This window comes from Ptychodera flava (assembly GCF_041260155.1).
Source record: "Ptychodera flava strain L36383 chromosome 23 unlocalized genomic scaffold, AS_Pfla_20210202 Scaffold_23__1_contigs__length_28996876_pilon, whole genome shotgun sequence".
Taxonomy (NCBI): Eukaryota; Metazoa; Hemichordata; class Enteropneusta; family Ptychoderidae; genus Ptychodera; species Ptychodera flava.
In genome coordinates, this window is record NW_027248277.1 from 25,847,055 (window position 1) to 25,863,523 (window position 16,469).

General features: G+C 38.1%; 2 protein-coding genes across 2 annotated transcripts in view; one reads left to right on the forward strand and one right to left on the reverse strand.

Annotated features, from left to right (window-relative positions):
- The window catches only part of LOC139123876 (uncharacterized), a 94,935-nt gene that overhangs the window by 40,373 nt on the left and 38,093 nt on the right, over nucleotides 1–16,469 (forward strand). Inside the window, exons 2-3 of the mRNA XM_070690028.1 lie at nucleotides 3,219–4,502; nucleotides 8,649–8,720. Coding sequence (XP_070546129.1) covers nucleotides 3,236–4,502; nucleotides 8,649–8,720 — 1,339 coding nt within the window. The 5' untranslated portion in view covers nucleotides 3,219–3,235. The remainder of the gene's footprint in view (nucleotides 1–3,218; nucleotides 4,503–8,648; nucleotides 8,721–16,469) is intronic.
- Nucleotides 5,238–8,132, reverse strand: LOC139124295 (uncharacterized protein C17orf113-like). Its single transcript, XM_070690436.1, has 2 exons — nucleotides 6,250–8,132; nucleotides 5,238–5,840 (listed from the first exon to the last, which is right to left on the reverse strand). Exons 1-2 carry the CDS (start codon nucleotides 7,942–7,944, stop codon nucleotides 5,238–5,240), a joined length of 2,298 nt encoding a protein of 765 aa, XP_070546537.1. The 5' UTR covers nucleotides 7,945–8,132.

Genomic DNA, 16,469 nt, shown 5'->3' on the forward strand with positions numbered 1-16,469 from the left:
AGTGAGAACAAATGATGGCTGAACAGGTTTGCCTACCTCAAACATCTTCAGGTAAAATTTACCAGATTCATCTGGTTCATTGGGTACCATATTCAGAAACTCAAGTAATCTTTGACCAGCATTTACTTTCATATTTTTGAAAGTGTCACTTTTAGCTGTAACATGTGAGTATACAATTGAACAATCACTGTCAGACTTTTGGAATGTCTTACTCAGGAAATTTAGTTGTTTTAGAACATCTGACATGAAATGTAAAGTTGCAAGAAACTGGTATGTTGTCACATATTTAAACAATCCAACAGCAGTGGCATCACCAGTCCCAGTGTTAGGGTAGGCATCATCTGATAGACACATGATGAGAGGATTGAGATTAGCTAAAACAGCATCAACTGCTCCACCAACAGATAACCACCTGGTATCACAGGGACGCACAAATTGTCTCCTTAATTCCATATTCAACACAGAGAAGATCTTGGTCAGTTTTGATTTGTGTTTGGTTGAGTAGTGAAAGTAATTGTAAATTTGGTTGAGTTTCTCTCCAAATTTGTCAAGGTATGGTATAGTATGTGAAGCTTGAGCAGCTGCAAGGGCAAGCCTATGAGCAATGCAGTGTGTTCTGATAATAAATGGGTTGTCCTGTTTCAGTAAAGTTGTGACACCTTTGTGCTTCCCTGTCATAACACTGGCACCATCTGTGGCAACAGCACACATTTTATTCAGTTCCAAACCATTGCCCTCCAAAACACTGACAATTGTGTTATAAATGTCATCAGCTGAAGTTCCATCTAAACCTACAACCTCAAAAAATCTAACTTTGATTTTGCCTTGTACAAGGGATCTTAAATAAATGATAACAGTTTTATCCATGTCTATCTGCCATCTCATCAGTCAGTAAAGCAAAGAATTCAGACTGCTGAAGCTCCAATACCATCTTCTCATCTATGACCAGTTTCATGGCTTCTTGGAAGCTGTGGATGGAATTAGGGTGCTCATAATTAGTATGTGCATCAACCTTTAGTCCCTTCAGCTCATCACAACCCTATGGATAAGAAAATGAAAACATGAAAATTGTACCATGTTTCTGACTGATTTTTTTATATGTTTCAAAGACATGTTATACAAAGACAGGTTAACAATGCTGTGATTTTTCAAAATTTAGTAGTTTATTTTACTAATTTTATGATATTTCTGTAATTTTATTGATAATTTTTGATCAAATGGAAATCACATTTCATTGGCTACAATTTTTTATCAAAATTTTGGCAAAAATCTGAAAAAAATGACTGGGGTATACTTTATAAAGGCGAGAAAAATTGACTTTATTTACATCAGCATTGTTTGCATAAACACAAATTTTAAGAGAATTTTTATCTTAATTTTAATTTTGAATCTATGCATAAAATCCGAAAAATTTCAGCTGAAACCCTACCTGCATTATGGTCAGCCAGTTCAGGTCACTGAAATGATCATTTGGACAGTTCTTCTTTGCCATGTAGTAAATATTGGTCATGGCAGCCTTCACAGTGGCTTCTTCCTTGCAGTAAGCATTTGACACCACATCTTGAAAGGCAGGCGCCTATACTCGAGCATCAGCAGCAGCTTTATGGTCACCAATCCTGGCATGCTTTGTGCAGTAATCTTTCAGGAGATATGGGCACCCAGGACTTCTAAACGAATTTCTATTCCCAGCCTTTTTTCACCATTTACATCTCATAAGTTTTGAGTCTTGGTCATACTCTAGCCACGGAAAACATGCCTTGAGAGGGAAAGTGAAATTGTTCATCATCTAGTGTATAGTTCAGGGGATGAGTGTTATCACATTGACATGTGAATAAATGGCCGTGTCCGACTCCCGACTAGACTGATGCTCATCAAAGCATTTGAAATACTTTTGACTGACCCATGACTGAATCTTGGTTCCTCATTAGTTTTCTTTTGAGAAACCAGTTTCCCCCACAAAAAGCTGCCGGTAGTATTTTTTTTACAGTAGTACTTTCCATTACTGTACTCTCGCTGTCGCTCACAAATTACGAACAAAAATGAAAATTATAAACAGTATAATCATCAATGGAAAACTAAACTAGGTAATTAAATTTGCCGTGGGTTTCGATAGAAATAGTTTTAAAAAAATGTTACCAATTTGATTAATGCGTTCAAAGTTTGCAAACTCGACCACCGAGCAAGGAAAAAAACATGTGACTCAGCTCAAATAGTACGCCAAATGACCGACCAACTCACCTTCCACTCAGGCAAGAACTTTGCGCTACTTCGATCCACCTTCCTTCTTTTCTCTGTAGTTTCCTGATTTGCTTGTTTTTCCTTATCATTTTTATTGTTTAGCTCAGGGAAGTATGTATCTAGCGTATTTACCGCTGTCGATGTCCGCTTCGATCCCCGAGACCCGCTGACCCTGCCTGCCATTTTCAATGATGCTAATGAAAAAGTTTACAGCACGTGACAATGTAGGGTATCTCGAAACTGCCTTGATACACGTGATCTATGAAAGCATACTACCATCTCGCGTACAGAACAGGGATCTTGAAACATTAGCGCAATGCATGCTCATGTAGCCGGAGGACGGTCTAAGGGTAATAACCACGTGACTTGTGTACTACATGTACATGCGCGATGCAGGTTAAACCAGATAACTTTTGCATTCGATTATCGGCCGACAATCGAGACTCGATTTTTATTTTCAACTGAAAATCCGGCTTCAAAAATGACAGGATAAATTTTGCATTCGACCATCGGCCTAGAATCAAGATGTGATTGATATTTTCAAACGAAAATCAGGCTTCAAAATAACAAAATTGTTAGTAAATGGCCGATCACACATTTATTTTTTTTCGTAAATTTTCATTTTTGTTCGTAATTTACGAGCGTTACGAGCGACAGCGAGAGCACAGAATAAGAATACAAAATGAATCTTTTGTTTGATTTTTGGGATTGATTGAATAGGCGGTGTGCCTTTGATAACATTTAGTTTGGGTATTCTCTGTGAAAAAAAGTCAATTGCTGTGTTTATTTTGTTGCGTGGCACAACAGAGAGTCGACAGTGATTCATTTTCACTGTAAGTGTTTCTGTTAAAAATAATTACCAGTTTAAGACTAAGTTTGATTTATAATGTGGTTAACCAGTGTCATTGACAATATTTTTATGTCATATATGTATAACTTGATGTTTACAGCCAAATACATTCTCTCTTCTTTGATTGCAGGTTTTCAGTTGAGTGAAATGGCAGCATTAGTGGTAGCAACCGAATGGTTACCAAGGCATGGGGATTTACAGGTTACACTCATTCAAAGGGAAAATGCCTGTATCCTCAGGAAACATGGCCTGGATGTGTTCTACATGGTGCTGCAAGCCACTGAGGAAGACAAAGCTGATGCTGAGAAACATGGAATAACATTGGTAACTCCAAAGCAAATTGATCTGTTTGTTAACAAGGATCCATCAATAGACTGGTTAATGCTGCACCAATCAATTTACCCTCACATTACAGGGTTAAATATTGGAGTAATTATAGGCCATGTAACTGCAGATCCCTATCATACTACTGCAAATGCAGCAAAGAGCATACAGAGAGAAATCTTCAAAGTAGCCGAGTTTATTCCAGTTTTCCATACCATCCCGCCAGATGTAATATCAAATGCAGAAACAGCTCATAAACTTGAAAAAAATATGCTGGAACTTACTGAAGGTGCAAACCTTGTTGTATCTGTAGGGCCAAAAGTGTGGAAGTTCTTTAGCAACAAAGTTGCCAATAGAGATCTACATATGCGTTACTTACCTTTTGTTGATGAAAGCATATGCAGTTTACATTTTGAAGACCGACATATTGAAAATAATGTGGAACTTTTGTCCCATGTTCGTGAATCACTAACAAAGTGTTGTGATGAATATAAGGCTGTAGCAGGTGCTGTAGGGAGGGTTTCCACTTCCTTCTATGACACCTTGGACTTAACTTCCAAATGGAAGTTTGCTGCTGGACATCCAGTTAACCAGTTTGAAGATTTCAGGAGCAACTTTCATAAACTTACAAACAATGCCCAAAGCTTGGAGATAAACAAGATCCATACAGGGTCAATAAGTGACTTAAGTAACCTTATGCAGCAAAGCCACATCTTCATACATGGTCCGAATACTGACCCTGTTGGCATAACTCCTCTTATTGCTTGTACTGTTGGCATTCCTTCAATCATTACAAGCAACTGTGGATTTGCTGAATTCCTGCAGGAACATTTTCCTTTACTTGCTGAACATGTCATTGTCCGTGTTGGACTTTATCAATCAGATGCAGACACAGAGGAGTGGAGAAAAGCCGTAGTGAATATTATCAAGAAATATCCCCATCGCCAGGAAGCTGCTCGGAAATTGAAAAAGTCTCTCATTGAAAGTGCAAAGAATGGCCAAATTTCGGAGTGTCATAAGATATTTGCTGAATATTGTTCTGCAGCATGTGATGCTATCATACAGGGAGGAGATGTCATAAATCCTGACGGTAATTTGAATTTTTAGATACATCAAACATTAGTAAATGACCACCATAAAATCTTGTGAGGATCAGAAATCTTGAAAGTAAATTGAACTTTTAGATATTTTTTTAAAAGTTAGTAAATGAATGCCATGTTGTAAGAAAGGCAAGTATCAATAACTGTCTACTTGTTATTACGTATCCAGATAAAGGTAATCATTAATCACCAGAAAGTGAGATCATTGGACATTTATCAGCATTTTACTCGAATTACAATAGCTATATTTATGGCCGATATTCATGTGAGCTGATGGAAACATGGAATAATTGGCAGGTCAAATACAGACTATCATTACAAAAAATAGATCATTGTGTATAATCAAGCAAGGTTTCAGGATTTATTTATTCCACAATTAGTATTTGATGTATTATCAAGAAGAAATTACCAAATGTACAGTATCTTAGTGTAAAAGTAGCAAATTGCCTTTGAAGATCATTTGCAAATATTTATCAATGTCCCAACCAAAACAAGGGGGAGAATATTCATTGAAATATACACTTGATGATAAAATTCAGTTTAACTCCATTTTAACAGTGTTCTCACCAGAAAAAAATTATTCCGAGACATACTGTCCCGCTGACCAAAAAAATGTGGGACAACAGATAATTTTTGCGGGACAAAAATATTTTATGGATGGAACTATTCTATACATAGTAAAAAGAAAGGACAAGAACCATGCATTTATAACAAGTGTTTTATTTTCACATGGTAAACACATCCACTTGCATGTACTGATGTTGCATAATAGTCAGGTTTTTTAAAAATTCTATGGGATTTTGTGTTTTCCAGAACGATAGTGCGCTGACAAAGTCAAACTTTTCCATATCAGGGCCCTCTACCATAATTGTTGCTAGAGTGTTCAGCCGTTCGGCACCAAGCCGATTTCTGTCATAAGTTTTTATGTTGTTTTGCACACTAAACCCCCTTTCGCAGTCAGCAGAATGGACTGGCAAAGTTAGTGCGATGGCAGCTATCTTAATAAGTTTTGGGAACATATCCCTATGGTATGTGTAAATAATAGACCACAATTTAGCAAAACTGTCTCTTGGATATTGCTGACTCAACACTAGCTGCTTAATCTGGTTCCACTCTGATCTAATGTTTATGGCATTCACAATGTTGACATCATCATTGCACTGGTCCTCACAATCACCACAAGATGGATCATCATGTTTGGTACATCCATAGTGGTCTACCAGCTGATCTATCTGCTCATTGCCCAAACATGAAAGCTCCTCTGAGTTCAGGAAAGACAGTGGCCTCATTCCAAGGACACTGAAAGCATGCACCAGGTCTTTACTTTCCTAGAGAAAAAATGCACATGAAGATAACCTGATCAGAAAGCTGATTTAACAAAATGTTTACAGTATTAACATTTCCAATATTTCAATATTTTTATAAAATATTCCTTATTATAATATTTAATTTATAGCAAGACAACTCAAGATTTGGAAGCAAGCTGTTGACTGATTTGCTAAGATTATGTGAAAAATTCTGACTTTCAGAAATTTGTGATATTCAATAACATTTCAAATTATTACACATGTAGCAAAACAATTCAAGATTTGAAAGAAAGTTGTTGACTGATTGCCTACAACTATACCATGTTTTTAAAAATGTCCAACTTGTAGAATTTTATATTTTCATAATACACTTCAATACAAGACGTCACATAAAAATTTATTTGAAAATGAAAAGTCATAAACTTGGTACCTGAGGAAATCTGGCACAAATATTGTCCACCAAGACTTCCAGAAACTGTTTCTTCACATTGGCAAAGTGTTTCAGCTTCTGACTCCCAGCTGTGAGAGCATGGCCCTTGTACAACACTCTACCATCTTTTTCTTGAAGTTCTTTCTGCAGACTTCCAAGGTAAATATGCTCTGATGGTGGACACTGGTCTGACTGCTGTAACCCCTGCAATCGCTGTACTAAGTTATCAATGGTTGGGCCTATGATGCACAGGTCCAAGTCTTTTTTCTGGAAAACCAGAGACACCTCTGTCACAGCAGCCATAGCATCCATCATTAGGTGGGTTGTGGCAACAAACTCGTACTCAGTGAGTTTCTTGGCAAACCCCTTTGACTTTGGATCTTTGTCCTGGCCAAAGAATGTTACAAGGGAATCCCATGTGCGATAAACAGTCTCCAGGGCTTTGTAGAAAGACAGCCAGCAAACTGCATGCACCTCTTTGTAACGCAGTGATGGCTCATCTAATAACTCCTGGATTTTTTCAATTTTGGAAACTCGTACAGCTGACCTTTTGAAAAAATAAAAAATCCCAGTTATGGTTTCCTGATAGTTGTTTATGTATTCAACTTGCTTGGCTGCTTGGGATGAACACAGTGCTAACTTGTGAGCAAGACAGTGAATGCTTATCAGTTTTTCATTTACCGATGACTTAAGTCTAGCAGCAACACCGGACTTCCAGCCTGTCATCACGGATGCACCATCACTTCCGAATCCTGTCAGTCGACTTGGTTGAGCACCAATACCTTCTAAAACTTTGATAAGTTCCTGGGTGATAACAGCAGCTGTGCCGTCCTCAACCTTAACGTTGCTGAGGAAATGTGTTTCAGGAAGAAAGGCTGAATTCAGCAGCCTGCAGTAGATGACAAGTTTCTTTGAGACTGTGATGTCAGTACTTTCGTCTGTAATGAGACTGTATGTGATAGAATTGCAAACGGCCTTGTGCAGTTTGGTTTTAATTACATGGGCGATCGAGTCCTGGAATTCACATGCGATAACATCAGTGTGGTACATGGCATTCTCACCACATCGTAAATCAGAAATGTTTGGGCAGTTCACATCCTCAAGGAACCTCAACAGACTCCCGTACTTTTTTGTGGGAAGTCCTTCCTTGGACATCCAGTACACTCTTTTCATCGCTGTAATTACACTTTTTTCTCGCTTTGTCATCTCACGTTGCACCGCAACCGTAACAGTGTTTGACTGCATAATCTGGGCTGCTTGTACGTTCCTATGGTCTTTATGTTCTAAATGTCTCACCATGGTAGTTGTTTTGAAGTTGTTCGTTACGATCGCCAGCTTGTTTGCTTTTCTAGCTTCTCTACACAGTTTACAGTACATGAGTCCCTCATTACTGTCGTACTCAAGCCATGGATATGTCGAAGTCCAAGAAGTTTGAAAACGGCGCTTTGCCGGGAGTCTGGCTTGCCCTACCTTCGGATCGTGTTGCACTGGCGTCAAATCCGCTGCATGTGCACTGGCGGTACTAGTCGTACTTGATGCTGGTTGAACTTGTGTAGAATCAGTGAGTCCACCCGTTGCTGCAGCTTCAGAACAACCTTGCTCTGTTGATACAGCCACTCTCGGGTGACTCTTTGGACAGACTCCAAAACTAAGAAGAGTCCTTTGACGTTTGGCCGCACGCTCTGGTGCGGCCATATCGACCGTGATTCACATGACCACGCCACTAGTCAACACGTGCTACACGGTCCTCATACTGGGACAATTGGTGATTTCGGGACCCACCCTCTAGCGACAATTGAGGTAGATCAGTGCGCCATCATTTGGCGATGGTGGAAATTATTTTGTATTTGTGAAAAATACATTACGGCTGACAGCTCGCTCCGAAGGGTTTCTTATTTCAAGGGCGCGCCCACATTGGCGCACAAGATTCGGAAATCCGAGACAAAATCAAAATATACGCGAGAATGTCGCGGAATCGCGGCCTGTGAGAACGCTGTTTTAATATACATGTAAAGGTATTATCTGGACAATTTACAGAATCACTTGGCTTTTGTATAAATATATATGCATATTCTTACCAACTGAGACTGTCCACAGACAGGAACTATTGCCATCAAAACACCGGTAAAGAGTTTCAAATAGTTGATACAGTTGGGACCTTGTCATTGACAATGACTTAATTTATGTATCATTTTCAAGCAAATGTTGTTAATACCACAAAACACAAAGGTATTGAGTAACTTTTCTTCATAAATAGACATTTGTTCTCAAAAAGAAGGCACCGTTTGGCAGTGGTTAGCTGTCTTACTATTGGAGATTGATGAGTTATAGACCCTCCTGTAACAGGTTGAACAAAGTGAAAAGTTAATGTAGCATAATGATTCTTTCTTGACACACAGGTGACAATAATGCACGTAGAAACCCTATGGATACAAGTGTACCAAAAGTATCACCAAGAAAACGAAAATTAGGTAAGTGTTCCACATGATATATACATGCAGCTGTAAATCAGTAAAAAACTGAAACTTGTCTTAGGTGTGAATGCGACGGCAGATTTTCACATTTAATTTTAAGATTGCCGATTGTAAAAGTGCACTGTGGCAAGTTTAAAATAGCTTAATACAAAAATTGCAAATACAGTTTTGGCTATAAGTGAAAGTCTTTTTTTGGCTACAATTTCGATTTAAACCTCTGTTACAATTATGCTGTTATGACAATGACATCTCCCTTAATAAATAACCGACAGTTATCAAAAGAATATATTCTACCTTTATCATATACCCATGCCCATATTGCTACATCCTAGTGACGTTCACCGTAAAATATCAGCCGTGATATTTCACGCTAAACGTCGAGATATGCACGTTGAACGTCATCAGTTTTAGAGTTTTCCCGAACTACATTTTAGCAGTTTGTTGGTAAACAACAAAATGGCTGCCGCTCCCCGCCTGCGAAGCGATGTCGCCGACGTAAAAACTTGAAGGGCTTCGAGGAACACGGGTTTTTCTGGTTGCAAAATACGGAAATATCACATTGAGTCTTGAAATTTTTTCCCATGGTATTTTTTTTGGTCAAGGTCTAGCAAATATTCTGCCGCTCGCACGGCACCGGCACTGTGCACGGTCTCCACCGAACAGGTAGTGAGCGTGTGGCGTGACAGCGATGTCAACCGTTGACGACTGTTGACATGGCAACTCCAAGGGTAAACTAACAAAATGGCGTCCGCTCCGCGCGAGGTCTGTGCCATACGACGATCAATATCAGGATAGATTTAAAGCCGAGCAGTTTTTGATCGGTTACAGTTGTAAAAGCATATTAGACCTTAAAATGTTCCTTCTGTATGACGAGTTTTGTATCCCGGTGTCTTTCTTCTTGGGTTTCATTGAGATATGGACGCGATGTCGCGCGTGATGTTGACATCTTCGTCGTATACTTTATGAATGAAGCCTGTTAACATAAACATTCTGATATTTATGCAAAAGCCTTAAAATTTAAGGTTTTCGTTCTATTAGTAAAAATTCCCTAAAATTATGGGCATGGGTATATGATAAATCGGTTTTTACCCAATATCGCCTGCTCCTTGTGTCGTATCAGCATGATTGTCATTTGTGCTGCGTCAGACACTTGACTTCGTCTCGTGACTGACGCAGCACAAATGACACTCATGCTGATACGACACAGGAACAGGCGATATTGGGTAATAACCTGTAAATATCTGTGATCCTTTTTGATGTAGGGTCAGTTCTATAAAGCTGTATTTGCTAAACCTGAGGGGGCCCGGGGGACGGTTGGAAAAGCCAAGTGAGCTTCGCCTTTCGTTCCTGCCTGACAGCCTGGCTGCTATTACCACCTCAAACAATTGACCTAAGTATCTTGCCCTTGAAAGACATAGAGAGAAGTACAGTAAGTGTGGCAGCAAGTTGGCAGAAAGTTTGCAGCAAATGATCTGAAGACAGCCTTTCCAAATATGGCGATATGGCCTGCGAATGTCTTAAAAGACAACAAGCCAGCAAGTGACTGGTGCCAGTCAAAAGAGAAACACCACAAGGCCGCAGACAAGGCCTGTCACAACAGAGATCATTTCAAATTTTTTTCTGTCCAGCAATCAGTGTGTAGCACTCATGAATCTTGGGCTCATCAGCCATAATAGGGGTCAAAGGCTTACCCTAATCAAAGAAACGGAACAGAACAGAATGGAACGGAAGGCCATACAAAATGGAATTTTGTTTCTATTATTTTTTTTTTGCGATGCGTGTGTGACAGTATGGAGTAAATTCATGTTTGCTTGCGTGTACTTTGCTTTAATGAAATAAAATTTTAAAACATCGTGAACCTACTGCCAATCGACGACGTCAGTTTAATATAAAGGAAAATGAGGGAAACTCCACACATCGGCAAGTTTGTTTAATATTACGATATGGTGAATAAAACGATCATTGCCTTTATTTTGTGAGGAAAACATGGCGAGACACCGATGAATCGATAGTGCTTTGACCCTAGTCATGTGATCTGGGTCCACGGTAAACTGGTTTGTTGATTGAGTGATTCGTCTTAACGGTGTTTCGGAACTAAAAATGGGGTCCCTTCATATCAGTCGCTCTCTTGTTTTGTATTCCCTCTGCTTGGTTGTGTGATGAAGTCATCTTCGTCCTCGACGAGGAGAAGCCAGATTCATTATTGAGAGAGTTAGCCACTATTGACTGACTGTATAGTGAGCGATCCGGTGTGTGCAGGTGTCATATTATAATTAACCTGACCCAGCATCGACCGGAGTTTCTGGACGCTTATAACGGCATTTTCACAATTGAGTGTACAAAGTAGGGGTCAAAAATGGCCAAATTTCAACCTCATTGTTTTACTGTGAAAACCTTACCAGGACCTAGGTACATATGCCACATGTATAGTGCAGAAATGGTTTCGCACAAACTGTCTTAGTTCCATAATAAACAGGCCTTCTTTATCGTACCCTTACATGGGGTACGGACACTACACAATTTAGAAAATTAAGAAAAGATTTTGCACCATTGCAAAATTTAGGGGAGAATATACAATACTTTTACCAAATGCAAATCAATACAGTTAGCCTTACATCATAAAATGACTTTTGTAGAGAATCTTTGAATTCCACCGCGTGTATACAATGTTGTCCTTCATACCAAAACAAAGGAAACACTTTATTTTTGAAAGAACAATGAACACATTTCAATTATTGCTTGATAATCTTCCACAGTGAATCCCAAAACTTAAAATGATAATTGGCAGCATGCATAGCTATGATATATAGCATTCTTTCATATGTTAGTCCATGTTGGAAAGACTCATCAAAATATTTCATAAAGTATGTACAAGGGGTACGGACACTACAACACCAGCCCAAAGCAAACCTGTACTGAAGCTGATCATTTACATTTAGTGTAGAAATAATAGCTGATTAATTGATGAAGAAACATGGTTTTCTTTCCATTTTGCCTTATCCTGTAAACTTTTAACCACAGTGTAATTAATTGAAGATATTATTAAACTATATTTATGGTTCATGGTTTAATGTTATTCAGAGAACAACACTCAAATATAAATTTAGCATCAACAATAAGAACAAATTGAAAACTTTTAAGTTTTTTGATAAAACAGTAAAATCATCAAGCTATATAAAATTTCTAATATTAACCCTACTCACTGATTAATAGTTGTATTTAACTAATTTGTGGGGTGGGGTACGGACACTACACAACATGCATTAAAATTGTTTTCAACTAAAGTTAAGTCTGAACTAAAAATCATTGAACAAAAAATGGCAATGCTTGTACATGTGTGTTGACAAGCCAAATACTGGTCAATACGACATATTTATGCAACTGGAAGAAAAGACAACTGTTTTTAAAGACAGATCAATAATTTTGAAAAAGGTCAAGTTGCAACATAACAGTTGTATCAGTGGACCTGTCAAGATAACATTTTATCAACAAACTGCTTGATGTAGAAATATGTCATTTTAGTACTTGAAATAATGAAATTTACTCTTCATGAGATGAAGTGTCTCTTGTCAATGATGTCATGTGTAGAGAAACAAAATTGTTTTATCTTATTAGTCAACTGAAGGAAACCAACCCAACACACAACTGATTCACTAGATTCACTGAACAATCAATTCATATATTCTCATCTATCGCATAAGCTTTGATATTTGGTATACAGATGACTTAGGATATACTTAGATAATTTCATACAGCTTCAGGAAAAATAATAAATTTGTGTTTTGGAGGCAATTTTTGCAAATTTTAGTTAAAAAATCTAAAGACACAAACTAAGCCAACTTATTTCTTCAAACTCGGGAGGGGGGGGGGGAACATGGCCATAATTTTGTATTTTTGGAGCTAATCTTTAGTCTGCGACCTGAAATAACCTACCGGTATACCAATCCAAGGTATCTTTTAAGACAGTTTTGTAAACTGTGAAAACAATGTAGTCATATTTGGTATCAGTTTGTAGTGAAAGTTGACCAAGAAAACAAATCTGAGGTTATTTATGACACATGTATAATATAGTGGATCAACTCTAGCTAATATTTCGTTGAGGGATACCCAAACACTGATAAGAGATTTGTATCCACAAGAATGCCATGTGGCAAGATGCACTCTACTGTGTATACAGACTCCAGTACATGTCATTTTTACATTGAGTAGTTTATGTCAGCCCTGGGCCAGCCCAGGTTTTGAGTCAACTCAATATTGTCAATATGGACACTCTAGGTCAGAATCGGTCTAGTTTCGGCTGGGCAATAGGGGAATCCAGTACTGCCTCAAAATTTGGGTCATGTCTGGACCAAGATGATGGCCAACTGAACCTAAAAGTTTTCGCTCCAGTCTTTATCATTCCATGTTCTCAACACAATATCTTCCCACCAGGTTTTGCTCCACAAGTGGGACCACATCATCTGATTAACATTACTTAAAAGAAAGGCATTAGTTAACAAAGACATCAGAAACACTGTGCACTGGTTACATGCATTTCTGTACAATCTGCAAGTCCAATTCTGTCTCATAAAGTTCATGAAACCAATACTGGAGATATCTCTGTAGTTCAAGTGTCATTTAGTAGTTAGATTAATTCTTTTTGGCAAAACTAGGCTGGTCCTGTAAAATGTGAAGGTGAACCAAATTTTTTCCCCACAGAGGATTATTGTAACCTTGCCCAGGTCCGACCTAAATTTTGTGAATGTGAACATACGGTAGTATCTGTCTTAGTCCAATCATTGTGTTTTATATAAAGGTACAGACAGTTGACAGGCCATTGGTTAATTAAGTAAATCATCACACTATGGAGGGTAGCGCAACTTGCAACTCATAAACATGATTAAGAACATGAGCAATTTAGGATGATGTCAGGTCACTCCACCACATAAACAGAGTAAACAACAAATTTGACTACCTAACTCTCTGACACAATATAAATTTGTTCCCTCAAAGGTGTGAATTATCATAGATCATTGAACAAATGACCGGTGTTTTTCTGCTTTTGATTACAACTTTCAGCTTTTTGTGGACAATCATGTTGACTTCCAATATATTTGCGTACAATAATTGTCAAATTATAGTTATACATTTTATCTGAAACCAATAAATATTCACATTTTGTGTTACACATACTACTCACACAACTGGGAAATAATTGAAATTTTTTTTGACTGACGTCCAACATTTGATATCATTGAAGCTGTTGGTAGTCTCATTCTTATCAGTTTAGTTGGTGTGTATATTGCACCTTATATTCCGACTTTGTCTGTGTATTACTTTAAAGGCATGCGCTGGCACCAGATTGTCTCATCAGAAAATTTACCCACCAGATTACAATTTCAGTGGAAAACAAAAGGCTATCACATCTCCATAATCCTCTTACAGACTTCTAGAATAAAGGCGATCCCAGGGATCGCGAGCAATGCCTTTAATTTGATATCCAAACATTTCAAGTTTGGGCCACCAAATTTTTACTGTTGATCTTCAAAATTGAAAATTGGTCATTAAAACAGACTACTGTCTAAACATTGAAAATTAAACCCTTTTGCAAATACAAATAGCACTTTTTGTTTGCAAGTGAAAAACAGGAAACAGAAACATGTACTTCATTTTTTCGGTTTTTTTTAGATGCGAGCAACGCTATTTTTTATATTTATGCAAGAATCATTATTATCACTAGTGCTATTAATATTAATTGTGGTTTTTCCAAAAGCTGATTCAAACCTATCATTTGATTTCTCTTAAATATCACAGCACAGTTATTTCAGATGCTAGGCCAGTTGTTGAAATGTCTATTTCGAGGGGTTTTAGCTAACTGACTGCTATGCTAGGTGAATTACCGTAGTGTTGTAGATAATGTGAGCTCAAGCCTCAAAAAGTAATGCATCACATTTAATGACACTTACTATACTGGCACATATTGTTGATATAGAGATGTACTTGCACTGAAAGGCATTGAGCAGCATCAAGTTATTGCTATTTGGCATATTTAGTGAATGATCATCTCAGGAACCCCTTGTCTAATAAACATTGATGTTTCAAGACTTTTTATCCAATCGCCTGATTGTATAAGAGTCCACCTTATGTCAGAGACAGACAGCAAAGAAACTAAAGTATAGGCCCTGATGGCAGTTTTCTATGTTGACTATTGATGAATATCTGTGTACCGGTATATAGGGGTGGGTTTGGGGTGTCTGTAAGTGTGAGCCGAAATTAAACATTTCTTCTGCCATTAGAATAGGACCTGTGCACTCACTATATCTGGTAGTATACTATGTACATCTTCCATACCATCCATGTTTATTACACCTCACGTATTATTCAGGTACTGTGATTGGCTGAGCCTCACTCACGTGATATAGAACAAAAAGTGATAGAACATGGCACAGGTGATATAGCCCTGTCGCGCGCGCTGATATAGCCCTGTCGCGTGCAGTGATATAGCCCGCTACCACGTTCTGAAATACCGCGCGTCCTTTCTGCGCGTACCACACATCATCGGGTACATTTGCTTGGTATTTTCTGTGAAGCAATGGCTTTTGAAAAGGTACAAGAAATTAGCTAGACCTGAAGTACACGTTTAGTACATTAAACGAGAAAAGCTTGAACAACACTGTCTTCGTTTTTAGACGTTAATTCAACTTCATGTAGCATTGCGATCGAGGAACAAATCGAACGTTTCACTGTGGCGAGTCTCGATCGACACTTGACTGCATTCTGAGCAAAGTTTCGAAAACAAGTGTTTGTTCGGTGTAATAAAATTAATAACACACGCTAGCACGGGCAAGATCACGATTTGTTGCCAGCCCTCGGGCTGGTGCTCATGACGGTAATATTGATGATACCCTCGCCTTCGGCTCGGGCATCATCAATATTACCGTCATGAGCACCATCCCTTGGGCGGGCAACAAATCGTGATCTTGCCCTTGCTGGCGTGTGTTATTATTTAAATATTGTAGCTACAAGGTCAATGGCACTATTTTTTATCCAGGGCAAAATTCCTGTACAAAAACGTAGTGTGTGTTGTGTTGACCCCCCAAATTACCTTATTGAATCCATCTGTCAATTGAAATTACATTTTAATGTTTGACTTCACACTGATTATACATGGTTACATTATAATTAAACCACTAGGGGTATATCAAACCTTTTACTTCAGTCGAATCCAAATCAGTGTAATCCACTGGAAAAGGGGTACGGACACTACATGGGGGGTACGGACACTACATTTGGCCTATAATTCATATATATTTTTTTAAATGGTGATTGTCTAAGATGAATGCATACATCATTCATCTATACCAAGTACTACAATATGTATTTTACCTTTGTTTGCTGAAAGCCTAATATAGGTGTGGAATTAAATGGTGGGGTACGGACACTACATAAATTTCCGGAAAATTTAGGCTGAGTCTTTGGCAAATTCTTGAAAATAAAAGAATGGATGCTTATGACAGTAGAGTTTATTACAGTACTTAACAGATACCTGCAATGGATTTTAACAACATTTTAAAAAATAACTATACATTAGAACCAAGTTATACACTGGGTTAATTGTCCATAATGAAAAACGCAAAAATCCGTAACGATGGGCGATTTTTGGATTTATTAATGGTATTAATCAACTGGTGAATAGCATACCATGGCGTTACTTACTACTTGTATTAGACATCCTTAAGACCACACAGAAAGAAAAAACATGTACCT